The sequence below is a fragment of the Grammomys surdaster genome, unplaced genomic scaffold, assembly GCF_004785775.1.
Source record: "Grammomys surdaster isolate TR1022 unplaced genomic scaffold, NIH_TR_1.0 339, whole genome shotgun sequence".
NCBI classification, from domain to species: Eukaryota; Metazoa; Chordata; class Mammalia; order Rodentia; family Muridae; genus Grammomys; species Grammomys surdaster.
In genome coordinates, this window is record NW_021604758.1 from 584,361 (window position 1) to 598,259 (window position 13,899).

Genomic DNA, 13,899 nt, shown 5'->3' on the forward strand with positions numbered 1-13,899 from the left:
CCCAGTGAGGGGCTGGGGGCGTGGCTCAGTGGTAGAGCCCCTGCCTAAACATGTATATAGCACAGTATTTAATCCTTATTACAACAATAAACAAAACAACAAGAAAATCAACAACAAACATCTGGTGCTGTCCCTTGGTCCCTAGTAGGCATTCACTAAAGTAACAGTTAATTATTTCAGTCTCAGTTCAATAGCACATAAGTGATGGATGAATTCTTTGTCCTGAACTTTTCTAGGACAGGTTCAGACTTCTAGGTATCGGTCCCCCCTCCCCCCACCCCCGGTTCCCTGGGGTGGATCATGGAGGGGCGTGGCCTAAAGGGTCTAAGCCCGTTCTCACTCCAGCCAGGCACCCTGCTCCGGCCGGCACCATGGACAGCGAAGCATTCCAGCACGCGAGGGACCTTCTGGATCTGAACTTCCAGTGTGAGCAGGCAGCAGGGTGGATGGGCAGGGCCCGGTAAAGGGAGAGGGGGTGGAGGGGACGAGGTCTTGACCTTCTTTCCCATCCACCCACCCACTCACTCAGCTCTGGCCATGAAGCACATGGATCTGAAACAGATGGAGCTGGACACCGCTGTCGCCAAAGTGGACGAATTAACCAAGCAGTTAGAGTCGCTGTGGTCAGACTCGCCAGCTCCTTCTGGTACACAGGCCGGACTCCCCTCTAGGGTGAGCCTGGTAATCCCACTGTCCCCAAAACAAGCTTCTCTCCATGCCCCAGGGGAGGATTTCTAAGATGGTGTATAGGCTGAGGGGTATGCAAGGGCATCTAGAAGAAAGAGAGATCGAGGTACAGAGATTAGGCTGGTACTCCCTGCCATAGAGAAACTGAGGCAGGAGGATGAATTTAGTGTCAACTTCTCTACTTCATAGTGAGTTCCAGGCTAGCCCAGGCTACAGGAGAGGCTGGCTAAGTTGGTGGAATGTTTGCCTAACATGGATGAAGGTTTATGTTTTATCCCTTGTGCCCTATAAACACTGGCGTGTGGGGTACACATTATACTGGAGCCATAGAGGTAGGACGATAAGAAATTCATGGCCACACTTCACTTCATGGAGACCTTCAGGCTAGCCTGGGCTTTCTGAGACACTATCTCAAAAGTTATTTATTTGTTTGTTTGTTTAAACATGGTCTTAGTGTGTAGCCCAGGCTGTCCTGGAACTCATGCTGTAGACCAGGCTGCCCCCAAACTCAGAGCTATACCTGCCTCTATCTCCCCAGAGGCATGCACACCCCCATGCCAAACTAAAATTAAGTGGAAAAAAGTGAAAGCTCATACGAAGCCTTTTTAAGAGGTCTGTTTATTGTATATGAGTGTTCTACCTGCATGTACAGGCCAGAAGAGAATATCAGATCCTATTATAGACTATGTCTGCTACCGTGTGGTTGCTGGGAATTGAACTCAGGACCTCTGGAAGAGCAGCTAGTGCTCTTAACCACACTGAGCCATCTCTCTAGCCCTACAAAGCTGTTTCTTAAGTTGTATAAAAGAATCAGTAACAAGTTAGACCCATCCGGCCCAGCCTTTGTCCAGGCTCTGCCCCTTCAGTCATCAGGCCTAATCCGATGTCTCTGACCTCCTCCACTCACCCCACTATTGTCTCCTCTGACTCTTCGATGCCCCCCTCCCCCACAGATGTCCCGGTACAGTACCAGCCCTGTCCCCGAGCATTTTGGCAGCAGAGGGTCTCCGCAGAAGCTAGCCACCGATGGCATAGAGACCCGTTTTGGACGCTCAGAGAGTGCCCCGTCCCTGCACCCTTATAGCCCTCTGTCTCCTAAGGGCCGGCCGTCCTCCCCGCGCACCCCCATCTACCTGCAGCCCGACACCTACAGCACCCTGGATCGGGCGCCATCGCCCAGACCCCGTGCCTTTGATGGAGCGGGCAGCCCCCACGGTCGAGCACCATCCCCGCGGCCGGGGACTGGCCCGGTGCGGCAGCCAGGTCCCCCGACGGCCTTTGACTACCTGGGCCGCGCAGGGTCCCCCCGGGGCAGCCCTCTAGCTGAGGGGCCCCAGGCCTTCTTCCCGGAGCGAGGACCTTCCCCACGTCCACCTGCTGCAGCCTACGACACATCGGGCACGTTCGGGAGCCCTCTGCTGGGCGCGGGTGGCAGTGCCTTCGCCCCGCCGCTTCGCGCACAAGGTTCACGGGGACCCTCTCTTTGGGAGGCTGGTTCAGGCTAGTCTATGCTTACACTCGTAACTCACGGACCCCTTTCACCAGATGACTCGACGCTGCGCCGGAGGCCCCCGAAAGCCTGGAACGAGTCGGACCTGGATGTAGCCTACGAGAAAAAGTCTTCACAGACAGCGAGCTACGAACGTAAATGACAGAGGGTGAGGGACCTGGAGGACAGGAGTCTGGAGTCAATCTGAACCATTGCGTGTTTTGCAGGGCTGGATGCCTTCCGGCCTGCCTCGCCAGGCCTGCAGCTCTTACCCTGGAGAGAGAGCAGCTTGGATGGGCTGGGGGCCAGTGGCAAGGTGAGGGGCCGGTAGGCAGCAGCGGGATGTGTGTGTGTGTGTGTGTGTGTGTGCGCGCGCGCGCGCGTGTGTGCGCGCGTGTGTGTACCTTTTCCCACGCTCTTCTTTATGGTGGAAGGCTGAGGGTGGAATCTAGGGTAAGGCTCACTGTAGGTGAGTGAAAACTCCCGAGCCACGCCCCCAGCCCCTCACTGGGGGATTCTAGGCAGGGGCTCTACCACTGAGCTAACTATATCAGCAAACTTCTGCTTAAGTTTCTTAAACCGATTTGAATCCTACCTCAGCCTTCTGAGTGGTAGCTTCTTCCTTTGTGTGTGTGTGTGTGTTGCTGTTTTGTTTTGTTTTCCTGTAGTGTGAAATGGCCTACAGTCAAGTCAATCCTCCTGCCTCAGCTTCTCCTGCTAGGATTACTGGCGTGGGCTACCGCACACGCATCCTTTCTTTTCCCTCACCTCACTTCCCCCTTGTCCTTACCTGTCCTTGTCCCCTTCTCTCACCTTCCTTTCCCTCCCCTCTCTCCCTCCGACCCAGGACAACCTCACCAGCGCCACGTTGCCACGCAATTACAAGGTGTCTCCTCTGGCCAGTGACAGGCGTTCTGACATTGGCAGCTACCGCCGCTCTGTGGGCTCTGCCGGGCCCTCAGGCACTTTGCCCCGCAGCTGGCAGCCCGTCAGCCGCATTCCCATGCCCCCCTCTAGCCCACAGCCTCGCAGCACCCCGCGCCAGCGCCCCATCCCCCTCAGTATGATCTTTAAACTCCAGAATGCCTTCTGGGAACACGGAGCCAGCAGGGCTGTGCTCCCGGGATCCCCCATCTTCTCCCGAGCACCCCCACCTAAGCTGCCTCCCCAGCCACCCCCTCAGCCCCAGCTGCAACCCCAACCCCAACCTCAGATGCCCCCCCAGTCCCAGGCCCAGCCTCAGACTCCAGCACCTCAACAGACTTGGACTCCCATGAATGAAGGTGAGTCAGCTGAGGGGGCTCCCAGAAGGTTGGGTAAAGGGATACCCCATGACAGGGATCAGAGTAGCTGGGGAGCCAGGCTAGCCAAGCCTGACTCTGCAAACTGTCCCTGCAAAGGGCTGGACCAGATAAACATGGGAATGTTTACAGGAGCCAGGTTTACAGAGTTGTGTGCTGTGTAGCCTCGGGTAGGTGCTATAACCTCTCTGGGCCTAGCTTTGCCTGAGGGTAAAAGCTGAATCGTGCTAAAAGTCCTATCTATTAGGACATGGTACTAAATCTATGTGAAGTCTTGAAAATGAGGCCCTAATGCCCAGGAAGTTCGGCTTGCCCATTGTACCCCAGCGGACAGGGTCTTAGTGCCAGGAGGCGAAAGCGGAGAGGTTCAGCTTCTCCCGACACTGGTCTGTGGGTGAGTCAGAGGAAATCCTGTCATTGGTGACGTAAGCCTTTGGTCTTTGTGTTTGGGAGGCAGAGGCAGGCAGATCTTCGAATTTGAGGCTAGCCTGGTCTACAGAGTGAGTTCCAGGACAGCCAGGGCTACACAGAGAAACCCTGTCTCGAAAAACAAACAAACAAAAAGCAAATGGGGTACATTACGTAACCTCTCTCAGCCCTTTTTCCCACTCAGGAAAAGAAGGAATTACTGTCTACCTTGTGGAATTGTGCCAGAGGTCGGGATAAATACAGTTAATATTCCCACCTGCTTCTGAGGCTCTGCCGTGGAGGGAGGGGATGTAACAGAGGGATAGATAGCCGAACACCAGGCGTCTGCGCAGGGCTGGGGGGTTGGGGGGGGCATGAGATGTTAGAGGTAAAGTTCTTCGGATCCTAGAAAGCCAAGTTTATGGTTTGTAGGACTGCAGAGTCCAGAGTCAAGCAGCTGTGTGACTTTGGGCAAATGACTTTCCCTCTCTGATCCTCAGATTCCTGTCTGTAGTTTAGAGATAATCACCTGTTTCTTCACAGTATAGAAGGGTGGTGGGCAAGCATGTGTGGCTGGGGACATATGTAGCTTGGTAGAATGTCTAGCGTGTGCCCTGGGTTCAATGCCCAGCACTGTAAATACATAAATAAACAAATATTTAGTATGTTAAAAATAAACACATAAATAAATCTGTCATATAAATGCTCAGAGATCAAACTATTACGTACATCTCAGAGTAGCCTAGAGAGGGCAAGTAACCGCTCTGCGGTCACACAGCTTAGAAGCTGGTTGCCTCCTAGGAGCTGCAGCTCTTTGGAAGCTCCCGGGGAATCTTCCTCTAATGGGGTTCTTGTTCCTTCCAGGCCTCCTCAAATCCCCTGCCGAGCTGGAGCCCGAGCCCGAGCTAGAGGGGCTACTGGCTCCCGTGCTGGAGGCCGGGGACGCAGATGAAGGCACCGTCGCTCGCCCCCTCAGCCCCACCAGGCTGCAGCCAGCGCTGCCACCCGAAGCACAGACCGTCCCCGAGCTGGAGGAGGTGGCCCGAGTGCTGGCAGAGATCCCGCGACCCCTCAAACGCAGAGGCTCCATGGAGCAGAGCCCCGCCGCGGCCCTGCCTCCCACCCACAAGAAACAATACCAACAAATCATCAACAGACTCTTCCATCGGCACGGAGGCCCAGGGCCTGGAGGGCCTGAGCCGGAGCTGTCCACGATTACAGAGGGAGCCGAGGCCAGGCCAGGGCCCCCTGCTCCCGCCCCACCAGCTCCTACCCCAGCCCCAGCCCCACCCCAGAGCAGCCCTCCAGAGCAGCCCCAGAGCATGGTAAGTCATAGGAGGAGCCTGAGGGATATATATGCTCATCTCTGATACAGTTGCTGTAACAAAAAGGTCTCTACCATGTAGTGGTTTGAAGGAGATCTGTTGTTACACCCAGACCCTGACCCCAGGCTAACCAATATTGAGATTAGCTGGGCTTCCATACCAAGATGGCACCGACTATGCTGCAAAGGAGTCTGGGAAATGTAGTCTTTTGTGTACATAGGTCTGGGCTCAGGGAAAAAGAGAGAGACCAAGGTGCCTTGGTTTCCTCTGCCTGCGCCCCAGTATTCCTTCATGAATCTCGATTTTACACCTGCAGTTATTCTGAGATTTTGGTACGACACTGGGTTTACCTGAGACCTGGAGAGCAGACAGTCTCTGGTGCTTACTTTTTCTGGACACCTACTCTGTCTTCTTCTGAAGAGAGTCTCTGGTCCCCAAAACTTTGGTCAAGAAGGGTTATGTTCACAAACGGCAGACTTTTTACCCTGGCCCCATGCCACTTATTCAGCTGTGCATCCTAGGGCCAGGCATTTAGCCTCTCTGTTTTCAGCCTCAGTCTTCTTGTCTGTAAAGTGGACATGAGGATACTAGTGAGTGCCTGATAGCTTTGCGGTGAGGCTGATTGCTGCCCGGGATGTAACTGTGACCCTGCCGTCATTAACGCTGATCCAGGTGTTTTGCTGGTTTGGTTGTCCCTTCTGTTTTGCTTTGTTTGTTGTTGTTTCATTTGTTCCGTCTTTTATGGATTCAACAGTATCATCAACTCAAGGAAAGGCATTTTGGGCTCAGTTTGAGGGCACAGTTCATCGTGGCAGGGACAGGAGGCAGGTGCTTACATTGGGTCTACAGTCAGGAAGCAGAGATAAATGATATTGTTTGCCATTCTTCTCCTTTTTATTCAGTCTAGGACCCGGCCCGTGGAGTGGGCTGTTATAAGTGGACCAACCTTAATTCACCAATCTTGTCCCTCGAACACTCCCGTGCATACCTAGCTGCCCAGAGGTTTCTTTCCATGGTCTACTTTTCCTTTTTTTTTTTCTTTTTCTTTTTTTTTTTTTTTTTTTCGGTTTTTCTGTATGGCCCTGGCTGTCCTGGAACTCACTCTATAGACCAGGCTGATCTCAAACTCGGAGATCCGCCTGCCTCTGCCTCCCGAGTGCTGGGATTAAAGACGTGCGCCACCACTGCCTGGCAAGGTTTTTTTTGTTTTAAATGTATTCATTTTTATGTGTATGGATGTTTTGTTTGCATGGATGTCCTGTGCACAATGTGTGTGCAGTATCCACTGAGGCCAGAAGGGGATTCCAGATCCCATGAAACTGGCGTTACGGATGGTTGTGAGCCATCATGTGAGTGCCAGGACTTGAACTTGGGTCCTCCTCGGCCAGAGCAGCCAGTGATCTAAATCTCAGGTGAATTCTGAATCCCGTTAAGTTGTCAATCACTGTGTGCTAACGATCACAGGGGGTTTGTGGATTTTTGTCTCTTTCCTTGTTTTGTTTAGCGCGGTGGCTCTCAACCTTCCCAATGCTGTGACCCTTTCACACAGTTCTTCATGACCCCTAACCATAAAATTCTTTTTATTGCCACTTCATAACTAATTTTGCTACGATTATGAATCGTCATGTAAGCCTCTGTGTTTCCCGATGGTCTTAGGAGACCGCTGTAAAAGGATCGTTTGACCCCACAGGTTGAGAACCACTGCTATAGCCCAAGCTGTCCTGGAACACAATGCAATCCTCCTGCTTCAACTACCCAAGTGCTGATATTATGGGCATGCACTACCAGGCCTGGTTTACGGAAGTAATTGCCGTAAAGAGCACCCAGTCCATGGTTTCCTAGCTTCCTCTAAGATCTCGGGGCTCAAGATTCCAAAGTCACAGGATACCCTAATAGTTGTAAAGGACCAATAATACAAGAGCCAAGCCAGCCCTCCCCGAGTGAACAGTCCCATGGGTCTATTTTTTCCTCTGAGCTGTGGGCGGACTGGCCTAGCTGAAGCCCCTTCCTGTCCCGCAGGAGATGCGCTCAGTACTGCGCAAATTGGGGTCCCCGCGCAAGGCCCGGCGCGCTCGCCTCAACCCACTGGTACTGCTGTTGGATGCAGCCCTGACTGGAGAGCTGGACGTGGTACAGCAGGCAGTGAAGGAGGTGAGGTGTTGTCCCCCCCCCGTCCCCCCCAGGTTAGGAGAGCACGGGAGTGACAAGCGGGGCTGAATCCTCCTCCCCCTGGTGTTCCCAGATGAACGACCCAAGCCAGCCCAACGAGGAGGGCATCACTGCCCTACACAATGCCATCTGCGGTGCCAACTACCCCATCGTGGACTTCCTCATCGCCGCGGGCGCCAACGTCAACTCCCCTGACAGCCACGGCTGGTGAGCCCCCACCATGCACCTGTGGGGAGGTGGGTGGGACCTTGGCTCCGAGGTGGGAAGGTGCTGCCGGCTGGGACCTCCCTCTCACTCACCCTCCTGCCACCAGGACGCCCCTGCATTGTGCCGCTTCCTGCAATGACACTGCCATCTGCACCGCACTGGTGCAGCACGGGGCGGCCATCTTCGCCACCACGCTCAGCGACGGCGCCACCGCCATCGAAAAGTGTGACCCTTATCGTGAGGGCTACGCGGACTGCGCTACCTACCTGGCAGGTGCGAGTTTGTGCGCTAGGCCTGCGGTGAGGGTTGGGGGTAGGCGCTGGCAGATGCTTGTAGGTGGGTGGGGACTTGGGAACGCATTGGAGTATACAACTCACCTGCATTCTGCCTGAGGGACAGGCGTAGAAATAACAAATATACTGTCCAGCTGCTGTGGCAGTTGCACACTTGAAATTCTAGTGCCTGGGAGGCAGAGGCAGGTGGATGTCTGTGAGTTGGAGGGCAGCCTGGACCACATAGCAAGTTCAGGCCAGCCAGACCTACAAAGGGAGACTCTGTCTCAAGAAAATAAATAAATAAATAAAGGAAGGATAGTGTGGCACACTGACCAGTCTGCAGGGAAGCTACTTAGAGGTTGGGACACTTGTACCTATGCCTGAGTTCTTGTCAGGTCTCTCCAGGCCCCAGGCTAAACTGCCTGAGTGTGACAGACAAGATAGGTTGCACCAGAGGCTTGCCCACAGTCTCTGCTGAACTTATGGAGAGGCAGATTGTAGCATACGCTGGCATTAGGGGTCATGGAACAGGAGGATTTAACACTGTCTAGGTGGGGATGGGGGCCTGACATGCAGGCCCATTCCTAAGGTTGGATCGTGTGTTGGAGACCAGTCAGAGTTATGTATAGGGAACCTGTTTTCAAAAGAGGCCGTGGGGTGGGTGTCGCTGAGCAGTAGACTGCTTGCTTAGCATGATTTAGGCCCCGAGTTCTATCCCCAGGTCTGCAGAAGTAGGGTGTGGTGGTGCACCCCTGTAATACCACAGCCTGAGAGATGGAGCCAGAAAGACCAAAAGTTCAGGGTTTTCCTCGGGCTTAAACCTAGTTTGAGGCCACCCTGACATACGTTAGGCCCTACCTATCTTTAAAAAAAAAAAATTGTCAGCTCAGTGGTTAAGAGCACTGACTGCTCTTCCAGAGGTCTTGAGTTCAATTCCCAGCAACCACATGGTGGCTCACAACCATCTGTAATGGGATCTGATGTGATGCCCTCTTCTGGTGTGTCTGAAGACAGTGACAGTGTACTCACATTCTTAAAAATAAATAAATCTTTTAAAAAAATTATTTTTTTCAAAGAGGGAGATGAGGGCCAGAAGAGATCACTCAACAATAAAGGGCACACTGGCTGCTATTCCAGGGGTTGGGAGTTCAGTTCTCAGCACTGACATGGTGGCTCTCAACTGTTTATAACTGGTTCCATGGGATCCAATGCCCTCTTCTGGCGTACGGATGTTCATGCAAATAAAACACCTATCTACATGAAATAATGCATAAATAAGCAAATCTTTTGTTTGTTTGGTTGTTTGTTTGTTTTTGTTTTCCAAAACAGAGTTCTCTGTGGAACCTTGACTGACCTGGAACTCACTTTGTAGACCAGGCTGGTCTTGAACTCAGAGATCCTCCTGCCTCTGCCTCTGAAGGTCTGGTATTAAAGTTGTGTACAACCACATCTGGCTAATAAGCAAATCATAAGGAAAAAATATAAAAAGAGGGGCCAGATATTAGCGATGTATGGCTTTTAATCCCATCACGTGGGAGGCAGAGGCAGGTGGGTCTCTGAGTTCGAGACCAGATCTAGTTCCAGAATAGCCAGGGTTAAACAGAGAAATGATTGTCTTGAAAAAAACCAAAAACAAAAAAACAAAACAAAACAAACAAACAAACAAAAACCAGAGAGAGATAGATGGACAGCCAGCCATTGAGTGAAGGTAGGTTTGACACACCAACCTTCCTCAAGCGTTGGAGAGAGCTGGTACCAGCGTCTCACTGCTATCCACTGGCAGAGGCAAAGACAGCTTTCCTCATCTCTCTGCTGGAGCAGGGGCCGCGCCTGACCCCATCCTCCGTGTGACTGCATTCCTAGGCCCTGTCCGGCTACCATATTCTTTCTGTGTTTTCAGACGTCGAACAAAGCATGGGGCTGATGCACAGTGGCGTTGTGTACGCACTCTGGGACTACAGCGCAGAGTTTGGGGATGAGCTGTCTTTCCGGGAGGGCGAGTCCGTCACTGTGCTGCGGAGAGACGGGCCGGAGGAGACCGACTGGTGGTGGGCTGCACTGCACGGCCAGGAAGGCTATGTGCCGCGCAACTACTTCGGGGTGAGCCCAGAGGCTACCTGGTGGGAGTCCCCTATTAATGGGTTGGGCTAGGCTGATCTGTTATCCTAACACTTTGGAGGCTGAGGCAGAGGGATTGCCAAGAATTCAAGGCATGACAGCTACCTACAGGTTCCCCAACATCTTCCTGCTCCTTTTCTGGCTCGTTCTTATTTAGATGTTTTGATTGGTCATGGGTGTGGCTGGCTGGTGGTTAGATGGTAGCCCCTGTTCTTAGGGGTGGGATCAGCGGTGATGGGCTCCTGGTGTCTGACAGTCCTCTTCCCTCAGCTCTTCCCTAGAGTGAAGTCTCAGCGGAGCAAAATCTAGTAGGAATGAAGGATGATTAGTACAAGCCAGCCTGCCTTCCACTCAGACCTGCCCGATCCATCCAGCTTATCTGCGCGCTATTCTCCAGAGAGGTTCTGCCTGGACCGGAAATTCTCTGTTCCCTGAGAGGCTCAAGGGAGGGCAACCCCAGACTGAAGATTACAAAGCTGCCTTAAGCATTGGGGTGAGGTGGGGCTGGGGACCTTTAGGGCAGGAACTCCCACCCCATCCCCAACACACACACACACACACACACACACACACACACACACACACACACTTGCCAAATCAGATCTGGTTCTAAGTGCCTCTTATTGTCAGCAAGCCACCGCGCTATCCCAGCTGAGCCTGGGAGGCCACCCACCCCTTCATTTCTCTCTGAGTCCTTTCCTCCTCTCTCTCAGAAGTCCGCATTCTTCCCAGCAGCCTCCTTTCCTCCCAGAAGCCTTGGGGCCTGTGTGAGGTCCCCATCTCCTCAACCAAGTGCCTTGACACCATGTGGCTTAATGTTTATAATGACATGGGAAACGGTTTCCTTTATAAATAAAGGTTGTTTGCCCAGAAATGAACAGCACTTTGATTCTGTTCAGACAACATGAATGCTGTGTGTGTTGGTTAGTTTTTGTCAACTTGACACAAACCTAGACAGGATAGTTCTCACAGATCTGTCTCACACAATAAGGCCAATACTTATTTTTCTTGTTAGTTTTTTGAGTCAGGGTTTTGCTATGTAGACCAGGCTGGCTTGGAACCTGCTTTTTCCTCTCAAGTGCTGGGACAGAAGATGAACACCACCATGTCCAATCTTTTTGATTTAGAAACAAGATATTATGTTTGGTTTAGGCCAGCTTTTTTTTTTTTCTTTAAAGATTTATTTATTTATCTTATGTATCTGAGTACACTGTCACTGTCTTCAGACACACCAGAAGAGGGCATTGGATCCCATTACAGATGGTTGTGAGCCACCATGTGGTTGCTGGGAATTGAACTCAGGACCTCAGGAAGAGCAGTTAATGCTCTTAACCATTGAGCCATCTCTCCAGGTCATTAGGTGAGCTTCAAACTTATAACTCCTTGTGTCTCCAACCCTGTAGGACCTTGAGATGACAGATGATGAGCTACTATTGATTAATTAGTTAGTTAATTTTGCAAAAAAAAAGCACCATTTTAATCGTGTGACCACATTAGCAAGTGCTATAAATAAAAAAGGACCCATGAATAATTTATTTTATTTTATTTTTTATTTTATTTATTTATTTATTTATTTATTTATTTTTGGTTTTTCGAGACAGGGTTTCTCTGTGTAGCCCTGGCTGTCCTGGAACTCACTCTGTAGACTAGGCTGGCCTCGAACTCAGAAATCCACCTGCCTCTGCCTCCCAAGTGCTGGGATTAAAGGCGCGCGCCACCACCGCCCGAATAAAATTTTTTTAGAAAGGAAAAGAAAAAAAAGAAAAAGGTCATCTCCCCCAAGGCTGTCTTCAGGGTCCTAACAAAAGGTTTAAGTTTAGAGAGCAAGAGGTATGTATAACTAGCCGGGCAGTGGTGGCACACGTCTTTAGTCCCAGCACTCAGGAGGCAGAAGCAAGCACATCTCTGTGAGTTTGAGGCCAGCCTGCTCTACAAAGCAAAGTGCAGGACATTTGTAACATGAAATCCAAGAGCTGCTGAGATGGCTCAGCAGGTAAACACGCCTGCCAAGCCTGGCAGCCCTCGTTCGAGCCTCTGGGTCCAAGGAACGATGGAAGGATAGTAGCTATTCCTGCAAGTTGTTCTCTGACAATCACAGTGAATGTTCATGGAACAGATACATACATAAAACTATGCAACTAATACTTAAAAAAAAAAAAAAGAAAGTAATTTAAAAAAGAAAGAAAATGGGTGGGGCTGAAGAAACAGCTTGATGGTTAAGAGCACTGTTAACTTTTTTTTAAAAAAATTTATTGTCGGGCGGTGGTGGCGCATGCCTTTAATCCCAGCACTTGGGAGGCAGAGGCAGGCGGATTTCTGAGTTCGAGAGTTCGAGGCTAGCCTGGTCTACAGAGTGAGTTCTGGGACAGCCAGGGCTCCACAGAGAAACTCTGTCTTGAAAAACCAAAAAAAAAAAAAAAATTTATTTATTTCATTTATATGAGTACACTGTGGCTGTCTTCAGACACACCAGAAGAGAACATTGGATCCCATTACAGGTGGTTGTGAGCCACCATGTGGTTTCTGGGAATTGAACTCAGGACCTCTGGAAGAGCAGCCAGTGCTCTTAACCACTGAGCCATCTCTCCAGCCCAAGAACACTGTTACTCTTGCAAGGGATCTGCGTGACTTCCAGCACCTGCATGGTGCCCACAACCATCAGTAGCTTCAGTACCAGCGGATCCGACGCCTTCTAACCTCTTGAGGGTACCAGGTACACAGATGATGAACGTACCTGCATGAGGCAAAACACTCACACACATCAAAAATAAAATAACTAAAAAAGAAAGAAGAAAATAGCTAGACATTGTGGCATACCTTTTTTTTTTTGTTTTTTTTTTGTTTGTTTGTTTTGTTTTTTTGAGACAGGGTCTCTCTGTGTAGCCCTGGCTGTCCTGGAACTCACTCTGTAGACCAGGCTGACCTCGAACTCAGAAATCCGCCTGCCTCTGCCTCCCAAGTGCTGGGATTGTGGCACACAGCTTTAGTCTCATCACACAGTCCAGATGCAGAGGCAGGCAGGTCTCTGTGAGTTCAAGGCCAACCTTGTTTATCGCATGAGATCTAGGACAGTGTCAGAGAGACTGTCTCAAAAAGAAAAGAAAGAGAGAAAGAAGTGAAGGGAAGAAGAAAAGCTGAAGGTGATATTTGAGCAAGGATCTGGAGATATGAAATAACCGACAGCCTTGTCCAGCCCAGCCCTCAGGAGTCTAAGGTGGGTAAGTCACAAGCCAGGGGCTAGCCCAGGCTATAGAGTGAGCTCCAGACCAGCTTGGGTTACATAGTGCGACTGTCTCAAAATACAGTGGGCCATTGTCTTTTGACCTGAGTTTGATTCCCTCACATGGTGGAAGGAAAGGGTTGAACCACATTCTTCTGGTTTCCTCTTCCTTCCACAGGCCAGAGGTATTGGATTCCACGGAGCTAGCCCTAAAGGTGATCGTGAACTGCCTGATTTGGGGGGCGGGGAGCCACCTGGGAACCCTACTCCTCTTCAAGATCAGAAAGTCCGTTTACCTACTGAGCGGTCCTTAATTGATGAATTTTTGTTTGTTTGTGAGCCTATGCTTTATCGTCTGAACCATCTCTCCAACCCCTATTAATGAATGCTTAAAAACACGTGATAGAGTCTGGCTAGGGTTCAATAAATAGGAGGAACTGGTTTTAGGTTTCTTTTTTCTTTCTTTCTTTTTTTTTTTTTTTTGGTTTTTCGAGACAGGGTTTCTCTGTGTAGCCCTGGCTGTCCTGGAACTCACTCTGTAGACCAGGCTGGCCTTGAACTCTCAAACTCAGAAATCCGCCTTCCTCTGCCTCCCAAGTGCTGGGATTAAAGGCGTGTGCCACCACCGCCCGGCCCTGGTTTTAGGTTTCTTGCCTTGTTTGGACACCAGACTTTTCTAAATAGTGCTTGTATGGTACAA

At 51.0% G+C, this 13,899-nt stretch overlaps 1 protein-coding gene across 1 annotated transcript in view; it reads left to right on the forward strand.

Annotated features, from left to right (window-relative positions):
• The window catches only part of Ppp1r13l (protein phosphatase 1 regulatory subunit 13 like), an 18,429-nt gene extending 7,541 nt beyond the window's left edge, over nt 1–10,888 (forward strand). The window contains exons 2-13 of the mRNA XM_028778690.1: nt 346–426; nt 530–672; nt 1,641–2,151; nt 2,233–2,331; nt 2,404–2,492; nt 3,024–3,459; nt 4,750–5,210; nt 7,230–7,361; nt 7,453–7,586; nt 7,693–7,859; nt 9,762–9,961; nt 10,250–10,888. Coding sequence (XP_028634523.1) covers nt 372–426; nt 530–672; nt 1,641–2,151; nt 2,233–2,331; nt 2,404–2,492; nt 3,024–3,459; nt 4,750–5,210; nt 7,230–7,361; nt 7,453–7,586; nt 7,693–7,859; nt 9,762–9,961; nt 10,250–10,288 — 2,466 coding nt within the window. The 5' untranslated portion in view covers nt 346–371 and the 3' untranslated portion in view covers nt 10,289–10,888. The remainder of the gene's footprint in view (nt 1–345; nt 427–529; nt 673–1,640; nt 2,152–2,232; nt 2,332–2,403; nt 2,493–3,023; nt 3,460–4,749; nt 5,211–7,229; nt 7,362–7,452; nt 7,587–7,692; nt 7,860–9,761; nt 9,962–10,249) is intronic.
• The last annotated feature ends 3,011 nt before the right edge of the window (nt 10,889–13,899 follow it).